This window comes from Miscanthus floridulus, chromosome 4 (genome assembly GCF_019320115.1).
Source record: "Miscanthus floridulus cultivar M001 chromosome 4, ASM1932011v1, whole genome shotgun sequence".
Lineage (NCBI taxonomy): Eukaryota > Viridiplantae > Streptophyta > Magnoliopsida > Poales > Poaceae > Miscanthus > Miscanthus floridulus.
In genome coordinates, this window is record NC_089583.1 from 119,279,008 (window position 1) to 119,303,077 (window position 24,070).

The following is a 24,070-nucleotide window of genomic DNA, read 5'->3' on the forward strand; positions in this document are numbered from 1 at the left end:
ATAATGTTAGGAATTTACTGTAAAAGTTTTAGAGCCAACACTATTACCAATTTATCACAAAAAATCCTACAAGTTTATGCTTAAATAATATTAGAGCATGTTAAAAATTTTAAGGCAACCATGAAATATTTTAGAACCATGGGAACCAAGTACACTAGCAGGTAGATCATGATTTTATGAACTTAACAAATTTGGTTTCACAATTTTTGGTCAACTACACAAATTTCTATTGAATTTACAATTTTACCTTGGAAACCTAATTAGAAACGCTTTAGAAAAAAAGGAGTGGCCATGCGGGAGTGGCCACGCGCGTAGTAGGCCCAGCAGCCTAAGCGGCCCACGCGGGAGTGGCCACGCGCGTAGTAGGCCGGCCCACCAAGCGGCCCACGGAGAGGAGCCCGCGCGCGCTTACCCATTTTGCAAAAGAGGGTCATACTCTTAAAAATTCAAATGACACCATGCAACACTTTTCCACTAGTCTTGAGTTTTGCACAAAGCACCCCAGAATACCTAGCCTTCACAACGGGGCGGTCCTCGGTGTGCCCACGCTCAGCGGCGTGGCACATCGATGGCAACAACGGTTACACCGGGCCAACTAGGCTCGCTACGATGGAAGTAAGGGGCCGACAACCATCTACACCTAAACACACAAGGATGGGTGGCAGTTAGGGACTCGAAGGCGCCCTATCACGAGCTACAACGGCGAGCGGCTATCTATGGCGGCGACATGACTATTTTGGCGAGCCTATGCCATCATGGCTAGGTAGAGATGGTGGAGAAGCATCCGTAGCTCACCGTGGTGTACACCCTACTGACGGTTGAAGCTTGGAAGCGCTGTGGCGGTCTGGCCATGTGCGACCGAGCGGGGTGGCGGTGCTCTACGATGGACACCGGTGCATCACCACATCACCGATGAGTTCCCTGTCCAAAACAGTGCGAGCACCGGATAGAGGGAGTCAAGGTGAGTGCAGGGTTACGAGCAATCAAATTGCTACCACTTCTACATGCCTTACCTCCCAACCTACTGATTCGGCGACGCCCACGGCCGGCGGCGAGCAAAACAGCAAATTGGCCGACTACAAGGCCCGTTTGCGCTTTGGTGCGGGTCAATTTGCTAGCTAGCTTCCAATCCTAGCCGCTAGGGGCACTAAATTGAGATGGACTATCATGGACCGCGCGTTTTAAGCTTGCGAAGCGGCGCGGCTCCATCGACGGCAAGGCAATGGGGAGTAGCTTCTAGGCCCGGCCAACCTCGGTCGAGGCTGCGTTTAATGAGCGTGAGCCTCCGACACGATGCGGCACAGATGGAGCATGTTGTGGGGTGCTGAGATGGGACGGCTTGGTCTTGGCAAGGCACGGAGGGCGGCAGTGGAGATATGACCATACGAGCGAGCGACGCGTCGGTTAGCGCCTACATACGGCCACGCAACGGCATTGAGATGAGGGTGTGGTAGGTGGGTTGAGAGGCGGAGGACGAGCACTATAGTGGATGAGGTGAATCGGAGGGCGGGGAAGATGCCACTGATGATCGAGCGACAACAGTTGCAGCCTCGCCTCGGCGCTGCGCATGACACAGCGGCTCGGCAGCGGCCTAGCCAGCAAGAGGGCAGGCGAGGTGAGAGGCACATCGCGTCATCGTCCCGGCAGGCAGCACTGGCCTATAGGAAAAGGTCATGACCAGCCTAGGACCGAGCTCCGGCGCCAGCTGCGCACGCGCGCAAGGCGACCTGTGCCCACGAGGCCAAACAGGACAAAACGGTGACATGCGCGCTTATTAAAGCGGGCCAAAAACTACTTACCAACTCGATGAAGACTAACTAATTCCATGAACCCAAAGTCGATACTAACACCTAGCTAATGAAGCAAACCTCACATCCTAGAGAGCGACTAGAGAGGGAGATTGGGAGGTGCCAACATGGGTTCGTCACTGTTGAACGCTGGTTCGCGAACCGAGCACCGAATCAGGGTTCGCAACGCGTTCTAGTGAAGTTAGGGAAATTTTAGAGCGGACAACGTGACATCCGACACAATGTCGACCCAAGCCATGCTCAAGCACTCGCTTTGATGCAATCAACAATACCAAAACAGTGTGACTAGTATTTAAATATTTTTGTTAGAAATTAAATGTCAAAACAACATTGTCTTACTACTTTTTCATACTTAGGAAGTTAAGGATTTCAATTGAGGCTAATTCACCATTAACTCTTTTGTCGTAATTTTTAATAGATCTAAACCTTGTTAACCTCAACCAACAAATACTTCATGCAATAGTCCATACCCTATACTAACCCTGTAGGAGCAAAATATTTAAGCACCATTTAACTATTTCACTCAATATAATTCGCCAAAAATGGTATTTTAACAATCGTTCAAGTGCTTGCCGACATAACGAAAAGAGCTTATCTTAACATCAAGTTTGATTTTAGAGCTCCTAAAACACTAGTTAACAACATCTATTTTTCAAAAGTTAAAGTTGCATTGTCATCTACCAAGTTTGTACTTCTAACTTTATTTAAGTGTCACATACATGTTCTATAGTATTTTTGCTTAATAAAATTTGGTTTTAAACCCTAAGTGATATAACATGACTATTGTAATCAACTTTCGTTAAGCATTTTTGTTGATCGTTTTGAGTTACGAAAATTGATCTGCACACTTTATCGCATGCAATGACACATAAACATGATGCTCATGATATAGTTTAGCAAGTTGTTTAAGTGGTAACACCGGGGGTGTTACACATATCACCTTCCATGGAGAAAAGAGAATGACTCAATGATTCATGTATGATGTACCCCTCCATCTTAAAATAAATAAATGTACTTCTAGGATTCAATAAATACACTTCTAGGATTAAGGTAGAAGATCAATGCTACTTGAAAATTATATATTACCCATATCAAAAGTTGTTGCATTGTGTAATGATTACACTTTGAAAGCAGAGAAAGTAAAAAAAAAGCCTAACTATAATTAGATGGACTATACCTATAAAAGCATTTATCTTGAAACAAATTTCAAATGTTAGAAATACACTTATTTTGAAACAGAGGGAGTATTGGTGTACGCTATAGGCTAAAAGTTGTATTGCCACACGAACTGATTTAAATTAGGATTTCACCAATCAAACACCAGGTTGTCCGAAGCTTCAGACCTTCAAATTGATTCGACTGGGATAGCACTGGAATCTTACTAGGGCGTGGCTAGCGCCTAGACGTCCGGACGCTAGCCCCATCCTAACGCGCGCTCCTACCAACCTACTGTGCATACTGATGCGCGTGCCGCACCTACTGCAGCATGCTAATGCCTGTTGTGCCTGCCGCTCGTGCCTGCTACTGCTACGCCCCTCCCTACACCCTACTGCTGCTACACATGCACGCTTGCCTACTGCTGCTACGCATGTTGCTGCGCACCCACGCCTGCTACTATGCATGCATGTGGGGACCACCCGTGCCCCGCTTCGCTTCCCAGTGCGCATGCGGGGACCGCCTTGCTTCCCATGCTTGCTAATGGAAACACTTGCAACATAAAAGCACTTGATGCAACATACATCTAAAATAGGTGAAACATTTAGAACATATGTGTGTGTATAGCCTACTGCAACATATGCAACATTTAGATAAAACACTTGCAACATACGTCTGAAACAGGTGAAACATTTGGAGCATACATTTGCAATATATGTGTGAAAACAATGCAATGTCCAGATAGAACATTTACAGCTTGCAACATGAAAACACTTGCTGTAACAGAAGACTGAAACATATGAAACATTTTGGAACATATTGCTGAAACATGTGTGAAAACATATGCAACATTCAGATAAAAAATGCTTGCAATATACATCTGGAACATAGATGAAATAGTTTGAACAAACACTTGAAATATGCCTCTAAAACACTTGCAACATATACAACTTGTGCAACATCCCACGATCTACTTTACAACATCTATATGAAACGATTGCAACATGCCTCTCTGAAACGTCTGAAACAATTGAAACGTACATTTGCAACATAGGGGGAGAGAGGCCTGGGCCGGTCGATTCCGGCCAACGGGGTGGGACCTGGTGGCGAGCAGCTGCGCGCGAGCACCACCTAGCACTAGCGCCAGCGACGCGCGCGAGCACCACCACCACCACCAGCACTAATGGCACCAGGCTTAGCTAGGCGGCGACGGTGGGGGATGGGGGCGGGGAATGCCATGGCCGCCGGGGTGGGGGGAGCTCGGTCGCCGAGGTGAGAGAGGGCGCCACGCCAGGGTGGGGGAGAGCCGCCGACTCCCCTGCAACACCGTCGCACCATCACCATGGATCTCGCTCGTGCTCCATGGATCTTGCCGGAGTTGGGGAGAGGGCCACTCGATCCGAGCGTTGGGCGCCCCCGATGGGTGAGGACGCCGGGGTGGAGGGAGTAGCCGCCAAAGTGGGTGAGGGTGCCACCGCCGGCCAGGAAAGCAGCCATAGCCACACGTCGGGGTGAGATAGGGCACGAGTGCAGAAGGGATAAGGATGAGGAAACAAGGGATAAGATCTTTTTGGATGCGGAAGTGAGTGAGGCATCCGGATGAGGAAACAAGGGATAAGATCTTTTTGGATGCGGAAGTGAGTGAGGCATCCGTCCGTCCAAACGTCTTAATCGTATCATAAATTCATAATCGATCTTACTACCTCCTACCAAAGCTGACTACCACAAGCTGCATTAGTTGACCTCATTATATCGTGTTATGGTCCCACGAACCAATTGGCGCCATTTCTCGTACAAATAACCCGCAACTGAAGAACCTGACAGAGATTGCCCTGAAAGGCCGGCCTCACCTGACAACTGAAACAACATGATGCAATTGCAAGAATCACTTTCTGCATTTGACAACTGCTCCATCCATCCATACATCCATGAACAAGAATCATACATCAGAATATGCATCAGATGAAGGCCTATATCTTTTTTGCCATAACCATGATACCCCACTGACATATATAGCGTCAAATTACCCTAAACCATCATAAAGACCCTAATCGCATCAAGCAAGATGATAGAACAAGTTCTACTTACATTCAGTGTATAGCTCCCTATATAAATTAGCCTCCTCGGCACCCAGTTGCTTCGAAACTCATAAAAAAAAAAAGCACAACAGCACCAGAGGCCCAGGGCTCAGCACTAGTAGAAGTAGCAAATACATACATAAAACAGTTGGCAGACGGGCTCGACTGTCACTTTACATGGGAGTCGTAGACGTCAAACACAGATTCTGGGATGACGGTGGGCAACTTGTCTATGTACATGAAGAGTCGCCTCAGGTTCTCTCTTCGGACTGTCGCCACATCGACGATGTCCTTGTTATCTGTGTATACCCACAGGTCAGCAGAGTTTACCCTCTTGAGGCTGTCGCGGCAGAACGGACAGGACTGGGATCTTAACCTCCTGCAGCAACAACATTACCCACTTAGAACAATGAGATTATATGGGGTCATCGAAGAAAGAAGAAATTCAGTGGAAGAATCTGAAAGATATCTAGTGATGGTCAGATTGACAGTCTGATACTAACAAACTGCATGCTAGTTCTGCATCGACATGTTAATAACACACACAATGGATGACCATTGTCCTTATTTGGCTTGATGTAACATCACAGGACTGTTTGGTTAGCAACCATATTTGCCATGCCTAACTTTAGCCCTAAAAAAAATCAATAAAAGAATCAGAAAGATATCTTTTGTAGGCTAAGATAGTGATGGCAAAGGCTGACATCAACAAACTACATGCTAATTCTGCACTCAAATGTTAATAGCACACAGAGAGAATGACCATTGCCCTTACTTGGATTGATGTATAATATCAATTCCAAATACAAAAAAAGAACAGTTTCAGCAGACAGCAGGCATAGAAATGAATATTAGTTCTTGAAGAGTCCATGAACAGAACTATTATCCAACTATTGTTATATGGAAATGAACTGATAGGCAAGTCCCTAGTCCCAGCTAATCTAGTATTCACATTTTCACCAAAAATCACATGAATTAATTAGGTTTTGTACTGTTTCAGAACAATGGATAAGCCTACATCCATAGTTCCAAACAAAAAGACGATGACATGGTATGTTCTAACTTGCAAGCAAACAAGCCCAGTGGAGATCTCAAGGCAAGCGCTCCAGAGTAACCGACACATAGGAACACCATTAGATCATATAGACCACTCGTAAGAATTTAGGCCTTAACTCAGTTGCTAGTATCCTTAAATTCAGGCATAACCGAGTGTTCAAGAGAAGTCCACAATACATGGATCTTGGTCTCCTTCAGACTCACCACAAGCTGTTAACCTGTTGTTACAACCAGCTCCTTATATTGACACTTTATTATTGAAGTTACATTACATGTTCAGTTTATTATTCAAGTCTCAGTGCCCATTCCTGAATTCTGGTCTCGTGGTAAAATGTGTACAGATAAAGAACTTAAAAAAGAGTAGAGAATGAAGTGATGAACAGTACAGCTTCAAGTTCTGCCCCAAAACTTCTACTCCATATGACATAAGATTATGATCATTGCATCAAGAGCTAGTAAACATCGAAGAGCAAGAATGGCAGCTGACATTAGTTAGCTGTAGAAGAGATTTTTAGCAAGCTTCTCCCATTACAGTTTGTTGCCAAACTAATCTCATGTGAAGATCTACCAATACCTTATGGAACACAGCAGCAAAAGAATGAAGGTCACAACAGCTAACGAAGCAAAACAGCAGTTATGGACTTACGGTCATGATTTAGGGTCAATGGTTCATAAGGGTAAATTGATCCTGTATGTAATGTGGAGGTCAGGGCAAGCAAAAAAATGACCAGCTCATTACTAACAAATCCATAAATTTATGAAAAATCCAGCTTATATACATGTATCCAAACATTATTGTATCAAGCTAGAAATTATTTCACACACTGAAGGTGCAGTATTTCATCTCGAGCATGCAGGAGCGCATAATTGTCAGAACAACATAATAATTAAAATATCCCAAAATCTCTAGAAACAGGAGGCAGATTTGTACCAGTCGTGGTAGCATTTAATGCACATAGCGTGGCTACAAGTTGGAAGAACAACTTTGCTGTTTATCTCCATGCATATGCCACATTCCTCCTCTATATTATCATCAATCTCTGATATCACAGTTTTCTGATCCTCATCTCGTCTTCTGTACCTCTCTAGACATATTGCTTTCTGTTTTTTATCCTCCACTTCATTGATTCCTTCATGTAATTGCATCAAGGAGGGAAATATGACAGCTGCCAAAAACAACTGAGAGCTAATGAACAACAGAGTAAGGATAATAAATGTGCAAAGAAAATACATTCAAAAGGTTCTCAAAGGTACGCACTATACCATAAAATTCCCTGATGCTTGCTTTTCTTTCATGAGTACACATGGTGGTTGTCCCATCAGCGTAAACCTGCACATTTAATATAATTGTGACATTAACTGAAGTGCTGAGCCACCATTAGAAATTAGAGAAGGGGAGAAACTTGGTTCTAATACAGGAATGTTGGTCAACCTTATAAATTAGAATCCTCAACAGCCCAAGTGCACCAGCAAGGTTGCAGTCTGTCCACTGCACAAGAAAAAGGAAAAAGTGGGTAGCAGGGCAGTATGCCATCCTCATCTGAAGGCAGGCGCCATCGTATTCCCTCCGAAATTCAGAAGCACTGCATTTTTACAAACTAGCAATGAATTCTTGGTAATGTACTGAAGCCGGGGGGGGGGGGGGGGGGCCTAAATGATGACTTGCCAGGCCAACTAGGCCATGAAATAAACCATGAATAGTAGTTAAATTCATCATTACAGCCTTTCTCTCATGGTGCCTTGTATGTTTGCAGACATAAGATTGCATCACAATTACCAAAGGATAATAAAATCAATGATGCCACTAATTGAGAGACAACAGATGCCACAAAAGCGGAAGCGCATGACACTGGCGAAGAGGAAATTCTCCCAGTGCTATAACTAAAATATATTTCTTCCAGGCTAAAAGAAGACGAATTTGACACAGCAACAAGAGGAATTCCGAGATGGCAACTCAAAAAGGCTCCCACATTGCAGAGCTTCACCAACAAAAGGAGATTTGGCCAAAAAAGTAACAGATATGCTGACAGGTGGTAGTGTGAGAAGCTACTGGCAGCAAACTTTAGTCATTTACAGAAACTAATTTACCCCAAACACAACAAAACTACAAAAAGTGAAGTGGTATATATATATATATATATTATACTCCCGGGAGTAGTTACTCCCTGTGTATTAGCTGGTGAGTGTGGATAGAAACAGATCCGCTGGTTAGTTAAGTGATTTAATTAATTATTAATAAATTAGCTTTTCTCTGTCCTTGCCTCACCGACTCACGGTGGTTAGCTTTTTTATCGTAACAACCAACTAAAAATTAGTAGATCCATCCAAACTAACAGTGAGTATATAGGCATACTAAATTAATTAGTATGCATGCATACAGTCACGTATCACTAGATTAATTAGAGTATGTATTCATACTATTAGAAGCACGTATGCATTTATACGAGTATATGCATATACTTTTCTTCACAATAGAGTATGCTTACATACTAGTGAGTACTCCCTCCAGTCCAGGAAATGATGCAACTATGGGTTGCGTGCCACTAAAAGTAGTTCACATTTGACCAAGTTTCTGATAAATAATATTCGTATTTATGGCTCCAAATCAATTTATTATAAAAATACATTTCATAATTAATCTAATGATATTTATTTGATATAGTAAACATTAATATTTCTTTATCTATAATTGGTCAAACTCGAGATACTAAAATGTGATACTGTGCTAGAATTGCATTCTTTCTTGGACGGAGGGAGTATATACGTATACTACCAAAGGAGTATGAGCGCACACGTGTAATGATAGTATGAGTACATACATTTTTTATGGAGTATGAATACGTACATGCTTACTGGATCTAATCTGAAAAAAAAAGTATCCAAATATACTCTTCTGGTCTAAAAAGTATCAGATGATACTCTCATCTAAAAAAATCATGGAATTGCATGCGCCATTGCTCCTGTCTCACGCTCCATCTGCTATTGAACTGGTGGGTAAAAGTTCGCAACTTCTGATGGAGTATTTACCAACGAAAGTATCCAACGATACACTTATATGAAAAACACTATTCTAATCAAAGAAAGTATCATGTGATACTCTAATCCGTGAAAGAAGTATCCAACGATACACTTATATGAAAAAAGTATGCAGAGATACTATTTTCTGAAAATAACATGAATCAAAAACAACTAACAGCTTTCTGCAGGTTCTCCTTCATGCAGATTTGCGCATGGTTGCGTGTGTTCTTGAATCTTCTCCCCGTTGACGGCTTGAGAAGGCACGTAGAGTAGTTCCTGCTCGGCATTGATGGAATGACTATCGTCGTCTCCAGCCACAGGACCAAGGGCCACCGTTCGCATGTTGGGGAGTGCGCCAGGCGCTCTGCCGCACTCATCAAGAGAAAGCGGTGGCACAGCTCTTCTCAGGGGAGAACGCCGTGGTGTCCCACTACGGCCAGGATCTTGCTGCCGCGGTGCCACCGCCATGCCTCGATCTGGATCACGGAGTTCGCTCAGCGGAGAGGAGAGAGAGACGCATGCAGCACAGCCTGCGGTCACCCACTCACCCTGGTTCCGCTGCATGCAGCGCCGTAGGCCGGTCGCTGGCGGTGGCGCGCCCTGCCTCCCTGCCGAGCCGCAGTGACGACGAACTAGATGAGAACGAAGCAGACATCGTGGGATAGAACTAGATGAGAACGAAGCAGACATCGTGGGATATGAATGAATTTGAATGGAAGTCGATCGTACCTATCTCATCTAGCGAGTCCAGCGGAGGGATAAATAATGATTAAAAAATATTTACTTGGTGGAAAACTGGATATGCTTTATCGGGTTTAATTGTTTGTGACCCGCTAAAGAGTACTAACGCATGGACAGGAGTACATGGTTAGGAGGAGGGAGTAACTACTCCCAGCGAGTAGGAATTTTTTTCCATATATATATATATATATATAGAACTACTATCCTATAGCTGGCTGCAGAATAACTTATTTTGTAGCCACTTTGAGTTACGATAATTACTATGTTAATTTACGAGATTTACAGTAACTCCTTACTAAGTGGTTTACTATAACGTTATGGTAAATATTCCCATGTGTTATAGTAACCCAACTATCGTAAATATGTATTGACATTATGATAAATTAGTATATAAAATTATGGTAAATAGAGGTGGCTACAGAATAACTTATTTTGTAGCCGGCTGCTGAATAGCCTCTCCCTATATATATATATATATATATATATATATATATATAGCATAAAAGTTGAAGAACCAAACCGAGGGCGACTCTCATTCTATATCTATATAGGTATCACAATCAACAACGTATCATATCTAATCTAGATATTTTGGTTGGGACCAAGGAACCAAAAGGTGACTACTAGCCGTGTCCCATGATCTAATTTCTAACCCATTATTAGATTCCAGACCTGAAATAACCCAAGCAACTCTGTCCTAAAACAAATCAACAGAGCAATTCCGCGGCTAGGTACTAGCACCCAGTGTCCGAGCTCAAAATACCTGGAATAGGCACCAGTCAAAGGACAGTAACAGACGATCTCTGTCCTCTCAGCTGAACAAGTGAGCGAACAGTGAACAGGACGCGAGAAGAAAGGCGAGCTTCACTACTACTCACATCGAGTTGGCGTGCTGGATGTCGGCCTCGAGCACCTTGAGCGAGTCCCTGAACGACCTTCCCATGAACACCACCTCCGGGAGCGCTCCGCCTCAACCTCCAGCACCGCGACCATCCAAGCCCCGGCCGGCCTCCTCCCCTGCTCCCGCCGCGCAAAACCTCACCCAAACCCAAACCCTAGCAGCCTAGGCGACCGCGCTCCGCTCCTCCCGATCCGCGCCTGCCCAATCCACTCCACGCCGCGGGGGTTGGGTCGCGCTCCGGTAAACGGCACGGGCGGGCGGCTCGAGTGGCGGGGGTTAGCGGCGCGGCCATTTAAAGCTCTGGCCCCTCTCGCCCGGGGTGCCTTGCGTGCACGGGAGGGAGCGCGGGGGCAGGGGTACAGTGACGCCGCCAACGCCACTGACGCGTGGGGGCGGGCGAGGAGGACCCACCTGCCGGTGACGGTGCGTAAGGTACCGGTGGGGTTGGGGTGGGGTCCCGGAGGGGTGCCACGTACGTTTCTGGAAGGTGCGGTGTGGTGTGGTCGCTGGCTGGGCATGTCCCACTCCATGCTGGCTGTAAGTAGGTCATACATTGCACCCACATCTCCTGCCCTTCAGATGCTGCACTGGCAGATAAACCATCACTAAAAGTATTCATCCTGTTCGCTTAGACTTATTTAGTTTATAAGTCGTATTTTTCAACTAATAAACAATATTTTTTTCTCACACCAAATCAGTCAATAGTACTTTCAGTCATGGCTTATCAGCCAAACAAGTCTAAACGAACAGGACGATCATTGGCTAATTTGTTGTAAGAGAAAAATATTATTTGTTGACTGAAAAAATACAGCTTATAAGCCCAAACGAACATAGCGCCGGTTTCAAAGTCGTTTATACGGGCCAAAGTACACGTCATCATGCTGTACGGGGGGCGATTTGTAAGATAAATCATGTGTTAGGACGGCACAGATGAATAGACCTGCTGCTTATCATATATTTTCCCTGCTTGTTTGGTACTTTCTGGACGCAGCCTCCGTCCATCGAGATGGTCAATAAGATGTGTAATTCTGTGATTCAGATAGACTTGTTTAAAACCACTGCCATGACAGGTGTTAGGTATGTAGTAGTACATATCTGTTGATTGCTGAATGCCTGACTAACACATGAATACATGATCCGAGAGGATACTATTTTCTAGTGGAGTTTGCATCTGTGCATGAAAAATAAGAGGAGGTAATGTGAAACACAAGCGACAAGATTTGCCCCCTGCTATCTTAGCATGAAGCATGATGGATGAAATCATGAGAGCTGCATGCTTCTACCCAGTGAAACGCATCTTTCTTTCTTTCTTTCTTTCACTCCAAGTGTCCATCCACTGGACTCCATTGTCAGCTGAGCAGATTACCAAACACTGTCACACACACACTACAATGCTCCTACATATAAACTGGGGGAAATGTTTTACTTTTACATATGAATTGCCATTCCAGATAACAGTATGCATTCCAATGTTCAACGCTGGACAACTGCCCTTCAAGATGGGGTCAGGTGAAAACAGACAATCGTGTGCATATCGTTACAGTTTTGACTAAGATCTATATCAAGATCACAACAATAGCTTAAGCTAAATTCAGGAATAACGTGGAGGATCAACAAGACGGGGACACTTCAATATTAGGCTTTAAATCGGGCCTCGTCAGGCACCTTCTATCTTGATTCTGCCTCTTTTATTGCACGGATAAGATGGGTCATGCGGTACTGGAGCTTCTCGTTCTCCACGATTAGCTTCTTGTTCTACAAGGTTCATGAGGCAAGGTGTGGTTATGTAGATATGAGATACCCACAGTTGTATGATTGTGACGGTTTCAAGCTAAGTGATCAATTACCTTCTCTTTTTCAGTCAAGCATTCTGCAGTAACCGCATCCAGCTTTGACTGAAGATCCTTCACGGCAGAGGAAGTTGCCTCAGATCCACAGCTCAGACCATCTAGCAAATTAATCATGTAAAGAAGGAATTAGGCACTTCCCTGGCCTCTCATGAACAGGGACACGCTTGGAACAGCAAAACATATGAAATTACCTTTGTTGTACAGCAAGGCTTCCAGCTTTGCTATGCGTATCTGTGGGATGAACGGAAGAAACCATAAAATTAGGAAAGGTAGCATTGAGACAAACCACCTGTACAAATTAAGCATTCGTGTAACCACTCTGACCAAGCAAGACAAGATTGCCACAGGCTTCCATGTGTCTGGTCAATACATATACATCACATCACGATAACTTCTGATAAAGGATAATAAGAGATAGCAACCCACAAAGTACAGCTTAGACCAGTAGTTATCCACAGACCATAGCCGGCGTGGTCACTGGGTAGGTGATATAGCAATTTAAGAAAATGGTCCATGGTAGCCCCTCCTAGCCTGGTAGGTAATACTCCAGTAGAAGAACATGCTAGGTTGCTATTTATTTACTAAGTCAGGCACTTGTGCTGGCAGTATGGGTGGAAAATCTTCAGCGGTAGTACATAGGAAGGACCAAGATGTTTCTTTAAGGACAAAGGAGGGAGATCTGACAGGGAAGAAATAAAACAAGCAAATAAGAACATAGAAATCTGTAGCCAGGGCAGTTGAAACAATGTTACATGACAATAGTAGAAATGGCCTTCAGAATTCGAAGCATTATGTCCTCTCACGCTTTTGAGGCCACGTCTAACGCGCCCATAGGTTTTATGTTGGAATACCCTGCGACTTCTAGCTTTCCAAGCAACCCAAATCATGCAGATAGCACGGAAGTTACCAAAATTTGTAAGTCTGTAAAACAGTTGGCTTCCTCTACAGCTAGAAGAGCCTGGGAACACATTGTCTTGTAAATTCGAGCAGAATAAGAGCTAATGTTTTGTAAAATTGTTCTTTTTTTTTGAAAAAAAAAACACTTGTAAAATTGTTCTTTGCTTGCCCTGGCATTACACTGGACGCATCGTCTACTTGGGACCTAGGTGTACTTACAAGTTACAACTCTATGCAATTAGGCAGGATCTCAGGAGTGAAAGTGGGGGTTATGAAGCATTCGTTTCATTTGGGTTCACAAATCTGAAATCTCGTGTATGGTCTTATGGATTAGATTCTGACTATAAATAGCACAGAAAGACCATCCAAAAAATCCACATGATTTGCTCATAATTCCTCACCAATCTGTTTTATCTGCCCCAACAAACACCATGAATTAGAAAGAAAGAAAAAAATAGCATCCCACTACACCAGTCAACATTCAACAATGACTAGCTGCTTCGAAACCAAACCCACCAATTCCTGAGAATAGGAGACGAACTAGACGACTGCTGCCGATTAAGAGTTCCGATTGAAGAGTTGTCTAATCTAAAGAAGGACCACCGGAAATCACAGGTGGTCAGGAGCTCGGGAGAAAAACGAATCGAGCGAACCTCAGCCTCGGAGGCTCTTTCCTGGAAGGGCTTGAGGGCCTCGTCCAGCGCCGACGTCGAGGGGCCGCCGTCCATCGCCATGCTCGCCGTCGGTCGCTTGAGCCCTCGGATTCGGAGGAGTCTTCGAGTTGGTCAAGGGATTTCAGTGGGTGTCTGGGCACTGGAGTCTGGAAGACGATAAAGAACTCACGGGCCTAATTCTGCTGCTGCTCAAGAATCCCATCAAGGCCCACCCGGATTGGCCGTTGTAAGACTAGCCACAGTGTTGGTTTTTTTTAGCCTTTTACTTTTGGGCAAGATATAAGGTGCAAACAAATCAATATGTGCAAACTTAAAAATTACCGATTATGATCACTAGATGTTGATCCAATGGATAAGGTGAGGGGGCTTAAGCACAAAAAAAAGGCCGGCAGGTGAGGGGTTTAAGCGCAAAAAAATCTCACCTCTCACCCTATTCATTGGATCAACATCTAGTGGTTCTGGTTCTGATTGATAGTTTCTAAGTTTACACATGTATATTGGTTTGCACCTAATACGTTGCCCTTACTTTTGAGCCATTATAAAATATCGTAATTCCTTCCGCGCCACTAAAAAAAAGTTTGGCGGACTTCAATGACAATGCTCCAAATCTTTTTGTCCTTCACAGCACTTGCGTCAGATTTGGCTCCAACGATGTCAGACTGCTGGTGTGAAAAAGTAAAAAATACCCTTATGTCTAAATATATCATTAATTTTTTTGAGCATCTTAGCAACTTCAAATGAAAAACTCAAAACTAAAAATTTATAGATTTTATCGTGATCTACAATTTTCATATAAAAATTATCTTCATTGAATTCCGTAAAAAAAGATATGATTTTTCTAAGACATGTTAATCATACCAAAGTATATCTTTTTTGTGCGAAATTAAATGACGATAATTTTTATATGAAAATTGTAGATCTCGTCTCGATGAGATCTACAACTTTCTAGTTTTGAGCTTTTTCATTCGAAGTCGTTAAGATGCTCAAAAAAATAATAACATATTTAGACTTAAAATTATTTTTGACTTTTCATACTTATAATTTGACACCGTTAAAGCCAAATCCGATAAGAGTGAGGTGGAGTGCAAAAAAAAAAGTATAGAACAATGTCGTTGAAGGGAAATAGTAGAATATTGAACCATCGGGTCATGCCATATGTGGACGGATGCTGAAACAAGAAAATACAAGCATCGAGTAGTGTTCTTGCTGGATGTGTTAAGGCAGGAAAGTAAGTAGCTCTGTTCTTACAATTTTGGTCCCACGTGTGCTCAAAGCATGGATGCAAAACGCATATTGCTTTATTCGCTTAGCTGATAAACCATGAAAATATTATTGACTGATTTATTACCGTTTGTTGATTAAAAAAGTAGAACGTGCGATAATCATCCATCACTTTTGGGCATCGGCATGAACAGAGTACGGAGATTCCTTTCGGCATGGCCAGATTGTGCCTGTCTAGTCAACCATCAGCTAAATACCATAGCTGAAGATTTAAAACATTGGTTGTAATTAGAGGGTGTTTGGTTCTTTAGTTGCTCCTAAAATTCATGTCACATCGAATGTTTAGATACTGATAAAGAGCATTAAATATAGATTAATTACAAAACCAATTATATAGATGGAGGCTAATTTATGAGACGATTTTTTTGATAAAGAACATTAAATATAGATTAATATGCCATTAGCAAATGTTTACTGTAGCACAACGTTATCAAATCATGGACTAATTAGGCTTAAAAGATTCGTCTCGCAAATTAGTCGCAAGTTGTGCAATTAGTTTCGTAATTAGTCTATATTTAATACTCCATGCATGTGTCCAAACATTCGATGTGACAGGAATTTTAAGAGCGACTGCAGGAACCAAACAGGGCCTTAGTATCTAGCATATTATATAATTTGTAATTTGGCTCCCAAGTTGCAACCTATAAAAGATCTACGTAAAAATGTGCTCACTCCGCTGTAAATTATAATTTACTTAGTTTTGTCATAAGTTATAAGTTAGACTTTTCTAACTTTGACGAATCCAAAATAAATTATATTTTAGAGATTATTTAATGGAACTAGGCTAAAATGAACTAGTATATATAATTTAGAAAGGTGGTAGAAAAACACAAGAATCCAAAATAAATTATATTTTAGAGATCATTTAATGGAACTAGGCTAAAATGAACTAGTATATATAATTTAGAAAGGTGATAGAAAAACACAAAGGACCACTCAATCCCAAGACCTCGAACCATAGAATCCCTACACGAAAAATCTGCTGGTGATGAAGAAGAAATGTGGAGGAAGATATAGAAAACGATATGGGTGGATAAGGAGTAGAGAACCACAACGATCACAGAGAACATAAGAGATTTTTCATAGTCGATAGGCCATGCCAATTGCTGTAGGCCAAAATTTGCAAGGGTACCTCATCTATACACATTGACTAATCGAGAGTCAACATGGTTCGTGTTCTAGAACTCAAAACAATGAAAACAATGGTTTTAATGTTGTATATAGTGTCTGTGCTGGGCTAGTCTATCTGAATCTTCAATTTGAAATGGCAATTCAGCGGATTTTGTTTTGTTAACCATCGAATTATGGTGATTTTATAGGCTATACGCTTATATGAAATATGCATAATTTATCTTGATAGAATTCACAAGGACTGTTGTATATAGATGAAACTATTTGGAGTTGACAATTTTATCACAGATGGGGACGACTAGGCGCACGAACTATATAAAACCTAAACATAAATAGAAAAGTACTAAGTGCAAATCACATTCCAGTGGTATCATGAAAAGTCCTAGAAAACCATACTTAAGAGTTTTCAAAATAATGAAACAATGCACATTCATAGTGTATCTACGTCGTCGCAAAATTTATAATTCAAAATCAATATAGACAAATTCATATGAAAATAATAAATTTCAGATACATGCACTAGATATTAAAATTTATGGGAAACAGTCTTCTAGCACATATGCACTTGAAATTTGTTATCTTCATATGATTTTTTGTAACAAGTGTTTGAATCTCAAATTCTATAGAAATATACATTTGTAGATTTATAAGTATTTGGAAACTTCTAAATACGTTTTTCTAAGAGTATTTTACGATTCGATATTTAGGCTGTGTTTAGTTGGGTGAAATTTGAGAATTTGGCTACGGTAGCACTTTCGTTTTATTTGGCAATTAGTATTCAATCATGGACTAATTAGGCTTAAAACGTTCGTCTCGTGTTTTCCAACCAAACTGTGCAATTAGTTTTTTCTTTCTTCTACATTTAATACTCCATGCACGTATCGCAAGATTCGATGTGATGACTATTGTAGCACTTTTTGTGAAAATTTTTTAAAACTAACAAGGCCTTAGATGTGTGAATATTTTCCCAACGTAAATTGCTCCGGTGGAAGCCATTCCTCTTTCCTCTCTTAAAACCCTAGCCCTCGGTGGGTCCACACCCAACCCACCTCCTCCTCTGCCGCCGCCCGCCCGCGAAGCGCGCGGCGAAGAGATGGCGCTGTACCTGCTCTTCGAGTCGGCGTCGGGGTACGCTCTGTTCCACGCGTACGGCATCGATGAGATTGGGCAGAGCGTGGACGCCGTCCGCGCGTCCGTGCTGGACCTGCAGCGCTTCGGCAAGGCCGTCAAACTCACCGGCTTCTCCCCCTTCTCCTCCGCCGTCGACGCGCTCAACCAGTGCAACGCCATCTCCGAAGGTACCATGCTCTCTCGCTCCCGCCTTCTCCCCAATCCACGGCGCCCAACCCGAATGAATTGTGAACGGTGGGTGGGCTGTGCTGTGCAGGGATCATGACCGACGAGCTGAGGAACTTCCTGGTGCTCAACCTGCCCAAGGTGAAGGAGGGAAAGAAGGCCAAGTACAGTCTCGGTGTCACGGAGCCCAAGGTCGGGTCCCACATCACCGAGGCCACGGGGATCCCTTGCCAGAGCAATGAGTTCGTCCAGGAGCTGCTCCGAGGAGTGCGGCTGCACTTCGATCAGTTTATCGACCAACTCAAGGTGATGAATTTCACTTCCAAACTTAGCTCTTCTTTATCTGACATCAGTTTTGTTACTGGTCCAACTGTGGAATATGGAGCGTTGTAAATCCGAAAATCTAATGCTGAGCCATAGGTGACTTGTCGCACATCACATTAGCTGATGAATGCTTGATAAATTTTATTTTCTGGTTAATTTTGCTTGCAGAGCCAAAATTTATGGTTTTCGATGACTTTGGCACTGAGAGTTACACATTATAGACCCCACAAGCGTCTCATCAGGCTTAACTACTTGTTGCTTATATGTTACATTGCAGGAATCTGACCTGGAGAAGGCTCAGCTAGGCCTGGGGCATAGTTATAGCAGGGCCAAGGTCAAGTTCAATGTGAACCGTGTGGATAATATGGTGATTCAAGCTATCTTTCTGTTGGACACACTCGATAAGGATATCAATTCCTTCTCCATGAGAGTGAGGTTAGCCTAACATTTTCCATTTAGTCAAGCTATTTACCGTCCAGCGCTTCTTCTTAGATGATGTGATGATTTGCTCACCTCGACTCCATTTTTTTAACAGCACCTTGACTTGGTACCAACATACGTTCTGGATAACCCTAAATTTATTTGAATGCCCATGCTCCTTTTGTTTTGTTTGCTTATGCTGCCATGACATTCTGATCTGCAGAAATGTCATTATGGAACATGGTGCCAGTTTTTCTTCACTATAGTCTATAGAAGTGTCACCGGAAAGATTATCTAATATCTGCTGTGCTTTTGAGAAAAGGAATTTTATTAATGCTGTGCTTTAGAGAAAGGGAGTTTATCATAAGGTCCTGTTTGGATCCTTGGAATTGAATTCATTTTAAGAATCATAATTTAGACACATATTAGTTAAGCTAATATGGTTGTATATATGGATTATATTTGTATATTATTGTTGGCTATACGAGAGATACTTATGTGTTGCATTTATACCGTAGGAGAGCGAGTTGAAGAGCATGTTATAAGTTGCAAATTAGAAACATAGCATGATGATCTATAGAATCAGTTTCCATCTCCCACCCTATGAATTTGAGGTAGGCTTATATTTGAACTTTGGAAAGTGGTGGAATGTCAAAGTCCAAGCCAAATAACCTAATTTATTAAGTAAATTTCAATTCCTCCAAATGAAGGGATCCAAACGGCTCCTAAATGTATTTTGTGATAACTTGTTCTTAAATTCTCAACTTTGTAATGCTGAAAACACTTTAGGCCTTGTTTGGATGTTGTCGGATTCACCTCAATCCACATGTGTGGATTGGGGTGGAATTTAGTTCAAGTTCCACTCCAATCCACCTCAACACATGTGGATTGATGCAAATCCGACTACATCCAAACAAGGCCCAAACAAGGCCTTAGTGATCTTACAAAATGTTGTCAATGCATGTGTGAAAGATCATGTAACTCATCATGTCGGCATATATACTTGTTGGATTGTTGACATCACGGCAGATCTTACTTCATTGATCATTCTACCTTTTGAATATTATGTGTGATGGTGATGTTGGTTTGGCTGTATTAACATATTACTTAACCATAATGCAGGGAGTGGTATTCGTGGCATTTTCCAGAGCTAGTCAAAATTATAAATGACAATTACCTCTATGCTAAGATTGCCAAGTTTGTGGTAAACAAATCTGATTTAGCAGAAAAAGACATTCCAGCTTTAGCAGATCTAATTGGAGATGAGGATAAGGCGAAAGAAATTGTTGAAGCAGCAAAGGCATCTATGGGTAACAATACATCAACAACTAATTCTGCAATAGTTGAAGTACTGATATCTTTATGTAAGTTGTTAACTTCTTTTTTGCTGTTGTATTTTTTCAGGCCAGGATCTTTCACCAGTTGATTTGATCAATGTCCAACAGTTTGCCCAAAGGGTCATGAATCTATCCGAATACCGTAAAAAGCTCTATGAGTATCTCGTAACAAAGATGAATGATATTGCACCCAACCTGACGTCTTTGATTGGTGAAGTTGTTGGAGCTCGACTAATCTCTCATGCTGGCAGTCTTTCCAATCTTGCCAAGTGTGCTGCCTCCACTCTTCAAATACTTGGCGCTGAAAAGGCACTTTTCAGGTACTTAACAAGCTGTTTATGCATTGTTAGCCTCTTATTGATATCAAAATTATGCTTTGAAGTCCTAACAGTTTGTTACTTGAATCCTGACTTTTGCCTGTTGTCGTAAGTATTAAAACTTCTCCCTTTATGCCTCTGAATTCTTTTTGATTGTCCTTCTTTATTTAATTGCAGAGCTCTGAAAACTCGTGGAAATACACCAAAGTATGGCCTCATATTCCACTCATCATTCATTGGTCGTGCATCAGCTAAGAACAAGGGTCGAATGGCTCGATACCTGGCAAACAAGTGTTCCATTGCTTCACGCATTGATTGTTATTCAGGTCAGTTGCACAACTTGTTTGCAAACTTTACATATGCTGATATCCTGTTCTGAGATTCCTGACTGTTACTGTTTCGATTCCAGAGTTGAATACATCCATTTTTGGACAGAAGCTGCGTGAACAAGTTGAGGAGAGACTAGACTTCTATGACAAGGGTGTTGCACCTCGTAAGAACCTTGATGTGATGAAAGCTGCCATTGAGGGTATTAATGCGGTTTCAGAGGCTGTTGATGGTAAGGATATGCACCCGCCCTTTTTGGTTCCACAAACACTCTACCATATCAAAGTAATTTACACTCATTGTAAAATTTATTTTGCAGGTAATGAGAAGAATGATGTGTCTGCTAAGAAAGGCAAGAAAAAGAAGTCTAAAGCTCAGGCTGAGGGTGAAGCAATGGATGTTGATAAGCTTGCCACTGGAGAAGATGAACGTCAATCTGAGAAGAAAAAGAAGAAGCACAAGCGTGAGGAGCCACAGGATGAAGAGATGGCCACTGAGCCACTCAGTGATGATGTCAAACAAGATGAGACTCCAAAGAAGAAGAAGAAAAAGAAGAACCGTGAGGCATCTGAGGATGTTAAACCTAAGACAGCCACTGAAGGGAAGAAGAAGAAGAAAAAGAAGTCCAAAACCGTGGACAGTGATGAGTAGTTATTTAGAATCTCGAATTTAAGTGGTATTTAATGATGTTAATAATCTTGAATCTAATTTATGTACATCAATTGAGCCAATTGGGCCTCAAGTAAGCTTTTCACGTGTGGGCAATGCTATCACATGTTATGAGGTCCTTGCTGAGTTTACAATGTAACGAGGAATGGTTCGTCAATTTAATGGTATAGCGGTTGCAATTACATTCATGTATAACCCTTACAACGCATAATGAGTACAGCTGCTGCAAGCCTGCAGTATTTATCTTTGGAAATTAAGGATGTCAATTGACTTGAGAAAAACTCAAGTATCTCGGATACAGGAACAAGGAAGCATTGAAGAGAAATTTATCACACATCTGAATGTCCTGAAGATATGTGTGCTCGGTATTAAATTTGATATTTGAGTTAGCAACATTGAAAACTTGAAATTATCCTATTGGATGTACGTCACATGGTGCAGCTTCTGGTTAGTGAATATCCAAGAGTGATATTTGTTATTTGTTCGGAAGTACATTACCTACCCCAACTTGTTTGGGACTTAAAGGCTTTGTTGTTGTTGTTGAAGTACATTGCCAAAACATCTAACACTGCTACCAGTAGATCACTACTACTGTTCTAAAGAAACTGCAAAACTTTGTTTACTAGTCATGTCTTCTGATGAGAGGTCTTTCAGAACCTGTTCGACCTCATGAACTACCCCAAGTTTCCTGAACCACGCCGCAAGCAACTGAGAGGGCTCTTGGCCAATTGAAACACCGTTTTCTTCAAGCTCTGTCAAAAATTCCAGTGCTGTTTCTAACATGTTCACCTTCTCATAAGCACCCAATACCAAGGCAATACATTTGTCACAAGGTTTGACTCCTGCGCTTCTCATATTACGGATTACACAAACAGCTTCATCGATTCGATTTGAGAGGCAGTAAGCATTCACCAGAAGCGCGCACAACTTCGTGTCAGGCACTATCCCTGCAAACTGTATGGCATCGAAAATCCGGTGCGCTCCATCTGAATCGCCTCTGTATGAATATGCTCTTAGCAATGCCTTGTAAACTTCCTTTCCTGCGAACATCTGCTGGTCCTCCATTTCTTTGATTAAATCTTCTGCTTCCTGCAGCATGTCAGCCCTGATATAAGCCATGATCATTGAACCGTATGCGCGCTTATCCAGTGGAAGACCAAGCAACACGATTTCTCCGAATATTTCCTTTGCGTGGGTCAGATCTCCTGCCTTACTGTACATGTCCATCATTGCAGTCAACATGACCTGATCACAAGGGAAACCTCTGCTTTTCATGGCGGCAAATGCATCCTCAGCTTTCTGCAGTAGCTTCTGCTTGCCATAGATGTGGATCAACTTGGTGTAGTCGCGAACATTTGCTTCGAAAGAATTTTCCAGCAATGCATGCTCCAGTACCTACCAAACATATACCGGAAGGACATACCGGCCTTCGTTAAATTACTTGACTCATCAGCTGGTCATGTTAAATTACTAGACTCATAAGCCTATTGCTAACAGAGTAATTGTCATCACCTTAGCAAATTACAGTTAGTGAGGGGATTGTGGGCAAAAGAAATGGCAATGGTGACCATTTCAAGCTTTCAATCAAGCACAGTAGCTAGTCGAGAACATTTGGTCGAAACACAACACCAAATGATCTAAGTTTCATTATCCGTGAGCACTGTACAACCAACTGTTCGAATCAACTACTTTATAAGAAACATGGAAAATGGTCATTTCACAGTTTCTTTTTCTTTTTTTATCAGAACTTCAGCAAGCACTCCCTAACAGTCATAACAGCACACAATGATTCAGAAGTTCAGAGTTGTAACAGACGACGGGTAGGGTCGTAGGGAGATGCTCTGTGTCACTGACCTCAGTAAGCAGCGGGCTCTCCATGGCCTTCAGTTCCTTGAGAACCAGCAACCAATCCGCCCTCTTGGGCTTCATCGCCTTCACCCAGTACGCTAGCAGCGCGCCAAGGCTCTCGTCCCCGGGGCACAGGCACACCACGCGCGCCACCAGGGCCTTGCAGCGGTTGGGCAGCTTCGGAGACAGGCTCCGGACCGCCCGCTGCTGCGACTCGATCAGGTCGGACCCGAACGCGTCCCACCTAAACCTTGGCCTGGCCTCGCTCACCGCCGCCTGCTCTGCCTCAGCCTCCGCGGCCAGAGCCGACAACTCCCCGTCATGGCCACCGGACACGCAAGCGCATTGGCAAGCGGGCTTCCGGTGCTTCCTGCGTGTGATGGTGCTGGTGAGCTTGGCTCCCGCCGAGCGCAAGGCCGGGATGGCGAGGGAGGCCATGGGAGTGGCCGAGCAAGGCGGGCGGGACGGCGCCGGAGAGGATGAGGAGGCGCTATCCAAAGAGACGATAGATCTGAGCCGTCCGTTGATCGAATATGCCGATCCGACGGCCCGTACGATCGCCGTGATGGCTAGGGAATATCCTCACCGTAGATGCCTAATCACACGGGCGCTCGGTGTGCGGCTCGTGCACGACTCTGATAAGTGGGTCCCACACGCGCCAGCGCCGCCAGATATAAATAGGGAGAATTCCATGTGTGCCATTAAAAAAGATCGCAATGTCCTGTGAGCCTCAGTAAAAGTTCAGCGATCTTCAGTGTCACTGCTTTAACTTTTTTGTGCCCTCTATGCCACTGCCGTCAGTTTGGGCTCTAACGTCGTCAAAGTGCAGGTGTGAAAAATCGAAAATACCTTTAAATATAAATATGTCATTAATTTTTTTGAGCATCTTAACGACTTCAAATAAAAAAAACTCAAAACTAGAAAGTTGTAGATCTCGTCGAG

The 24,070-nt window shown here is 42.9% G+C and overlaps 4 protein-coding genes across 5 annotated transcripts; 1 reads left to right on the forward strand and 3 right to left on the reverse strand.

Annotated features, from left to right (window-relative positions):
* Positions 1–5,160: 5,160 nt before the first annotated feature.
* On the reverse strand, positions 5,161–11,036 carry LOC136550541 (E3 ubiquitin-protein ligase AIRP2-like). 2 transcript variants are annotated; one of them, XM_066542145.1, is made up of 5 exons: positions 10,735–11,036; positions 7,530–7,680; positions 7,361–7,427; positions 7,029–7,263; positions 5,161–5,420 (listed from the first exon to the last, which is right to left on the reverse strand). In XM_066542145.1, exons 1-5 carry the CDS (start codon positions 10,797–10,799, stop codon positions 5,210–5,212), a joined length of 729 nt encoding a protein of 242 aa, XP_066398242.1. In that variant the 5' UTR covers positions 10,800–11,036; the 3' UTR covers positions 5,161–5,209. The 2 variants fall into 2 exon arrangements, with proteins under 2 accessions (XP_066398242.1, XP_066398243.1); XM_066542146.1 differs by lacking the exon at positions 10,735–11,036 and adding an exon at positions 9,292–9,657.
* Positions 11,037–12,177: 1,141 nt separating this feature from the next.
* On the reverse strand, positions 12,178–14,338 carry LOC136552866 (uncharacterized). The gene is made up of 4 exons (XM_066544440.1): positions 14,158–14,338; positions 12,799–12,838; positions 12,605–12,705; positions 12,178–12,512 (listed from the first exon to the last, which is right to left on the reverse strand). The coding sequence occupies exons 1-4, from the start codon at positions 14,236–14,238 to the stop codon at positions 12,426–12,428; spliced, it is 309 nt and encodes a 102-aa protein (XP_066400537.1). The 5' UTR covers positions 14,239–14,338; the 3' UTR covers positions 12,178–12,425.
* Positions 14,339–17,590: 3,252 nt separating this feature from the next.
* Positions 17,591–21,468, forward strand: LOC136550542 (nucleolar protein 56-like). Its single transcript, XM_066542147.1, has 8 exons — positions 17,591–17,888; positions 17,978–18,192; positions 18,488–18,645; positions 19,753–19,940; positions 20,035–20,287; positions 20,462–20,610; positions 20,694–20,843; positions 20,931–21,468. The coding sequence occupies exons 1-8, from the start codon at positions 17,684–17,686 to the stop codon at positions 21,260–21,262; spliced, it is 1,650 nt and encodes a 549-aa protein (XP_066398244.1). The 5' UTR covers positions 17,591–17,683; the 3' UTR covers positions 21,263–21,468.
* A 156-nt stretch (positions 21,469–21,624) lies between these two features.
* Positions 21,625–23,569, reverse strand: LOC136550543 (pentatricopeptide repeat-containing protein At1g01970-like). The gene is made up of 2 exons (XM_066542148.1): positions 23,135–23,569; positions 21,625–22,675 (listed from the first exon to the last, which is right to left on the reverse strand). The coding sequence occupies exons 1-2, from the start codon at positions 23,564–23,566 to the stop codon at positions 21,869–21,871; spliced, it is 1,239 nt and encodes a 412-aa protein (XP_066398245.1). The 5' UTR covers positions 23,567–23,569; the 3' UTR covers positions 21,625–21,868.
* Between the last annotated feature and the right edge of the window lie 501 nt (positions 23,570–24,070).

Bases quoted from the DNA above. Each gene is read 5' to 3' on its own strand.
- LOC136550541 (XM_066542145.1), bottom strand. From the start codon at position 10,799: ATGGGAAGGTCGTTCAGGGACTCGCTCAAGGTGCTCGAGGCCGACATC. The intron at 7,681-10,734 runs GTGAGTAGTAGT...GTAAAAATGCAG, and splicing joins ATCCAGCACGCCAACTCGAT to TGCTTCTGAATTTCGGAGGG. The intron at 5,421-7,028 runs GTACAAATCTGC...TTGTTGCTGCAG, and splicing joins ATTAAATGCTACCACGACTG to GAGGTTAAGATCCCAGTCCT.
- LOC136550543 (XM_066542148.1), bottom strand. From the start codon at position 23,566: ATGGCCTCCCTCGCCATCCCGGCCTTGCGCTCGGCGGGAGCCAAGCTC. The intron at 22,676-23,134 runs GTCAGTGACACA...TATGTTTGGTAG, and splicing joins AGAGCCCGCTGCTTACTGAG to GTACTGGAGCATGCATTGCT.
- LOC136550542 (XM_066542147.1), top strand. From the start codon at position 17,684: ATGGCGCTGTACCTGCTCTTCGAGTCGGCGTCGGGGTACGCTCTGTTC. The intron at 18,193-18,487 runs GTGATGAATTTC...GTTACATTGCAG, and splicing joins AGTTTATCGACCAACTCAAG to GAATCTGACCTGGAGAAGGC. The intron at 20,288-20,461 runs GTACTTAACAAG...ATTTAATTGCAG, and splicing joins GCTGAAAAGGCACTTTTCAG to AGCTCTGAAAACTCGTGGAA.
- LOC136552866 (XM_066544440.1), bottom strand. From the start codon at position 14,238: ATGGCGATGGACGGCGGCCCCTCGACGTCGGCGCTGGACGAGGCCCTC. The intron at 12,706-12,798 runs GTAATTTCATAT...TTAATTTGCTAG, and splicing joins AGCCTTGCTGTACAACAAAG to ATGGTCTGAGCTGTGGATCT. The intron at 12,513-12,604 runs GTAATTGATCAC...TGAACCTTGTAG, and splicing joins GCTTGACTGAAAAAGAGAAG to AACAAGAAGCTAATCGTGGA.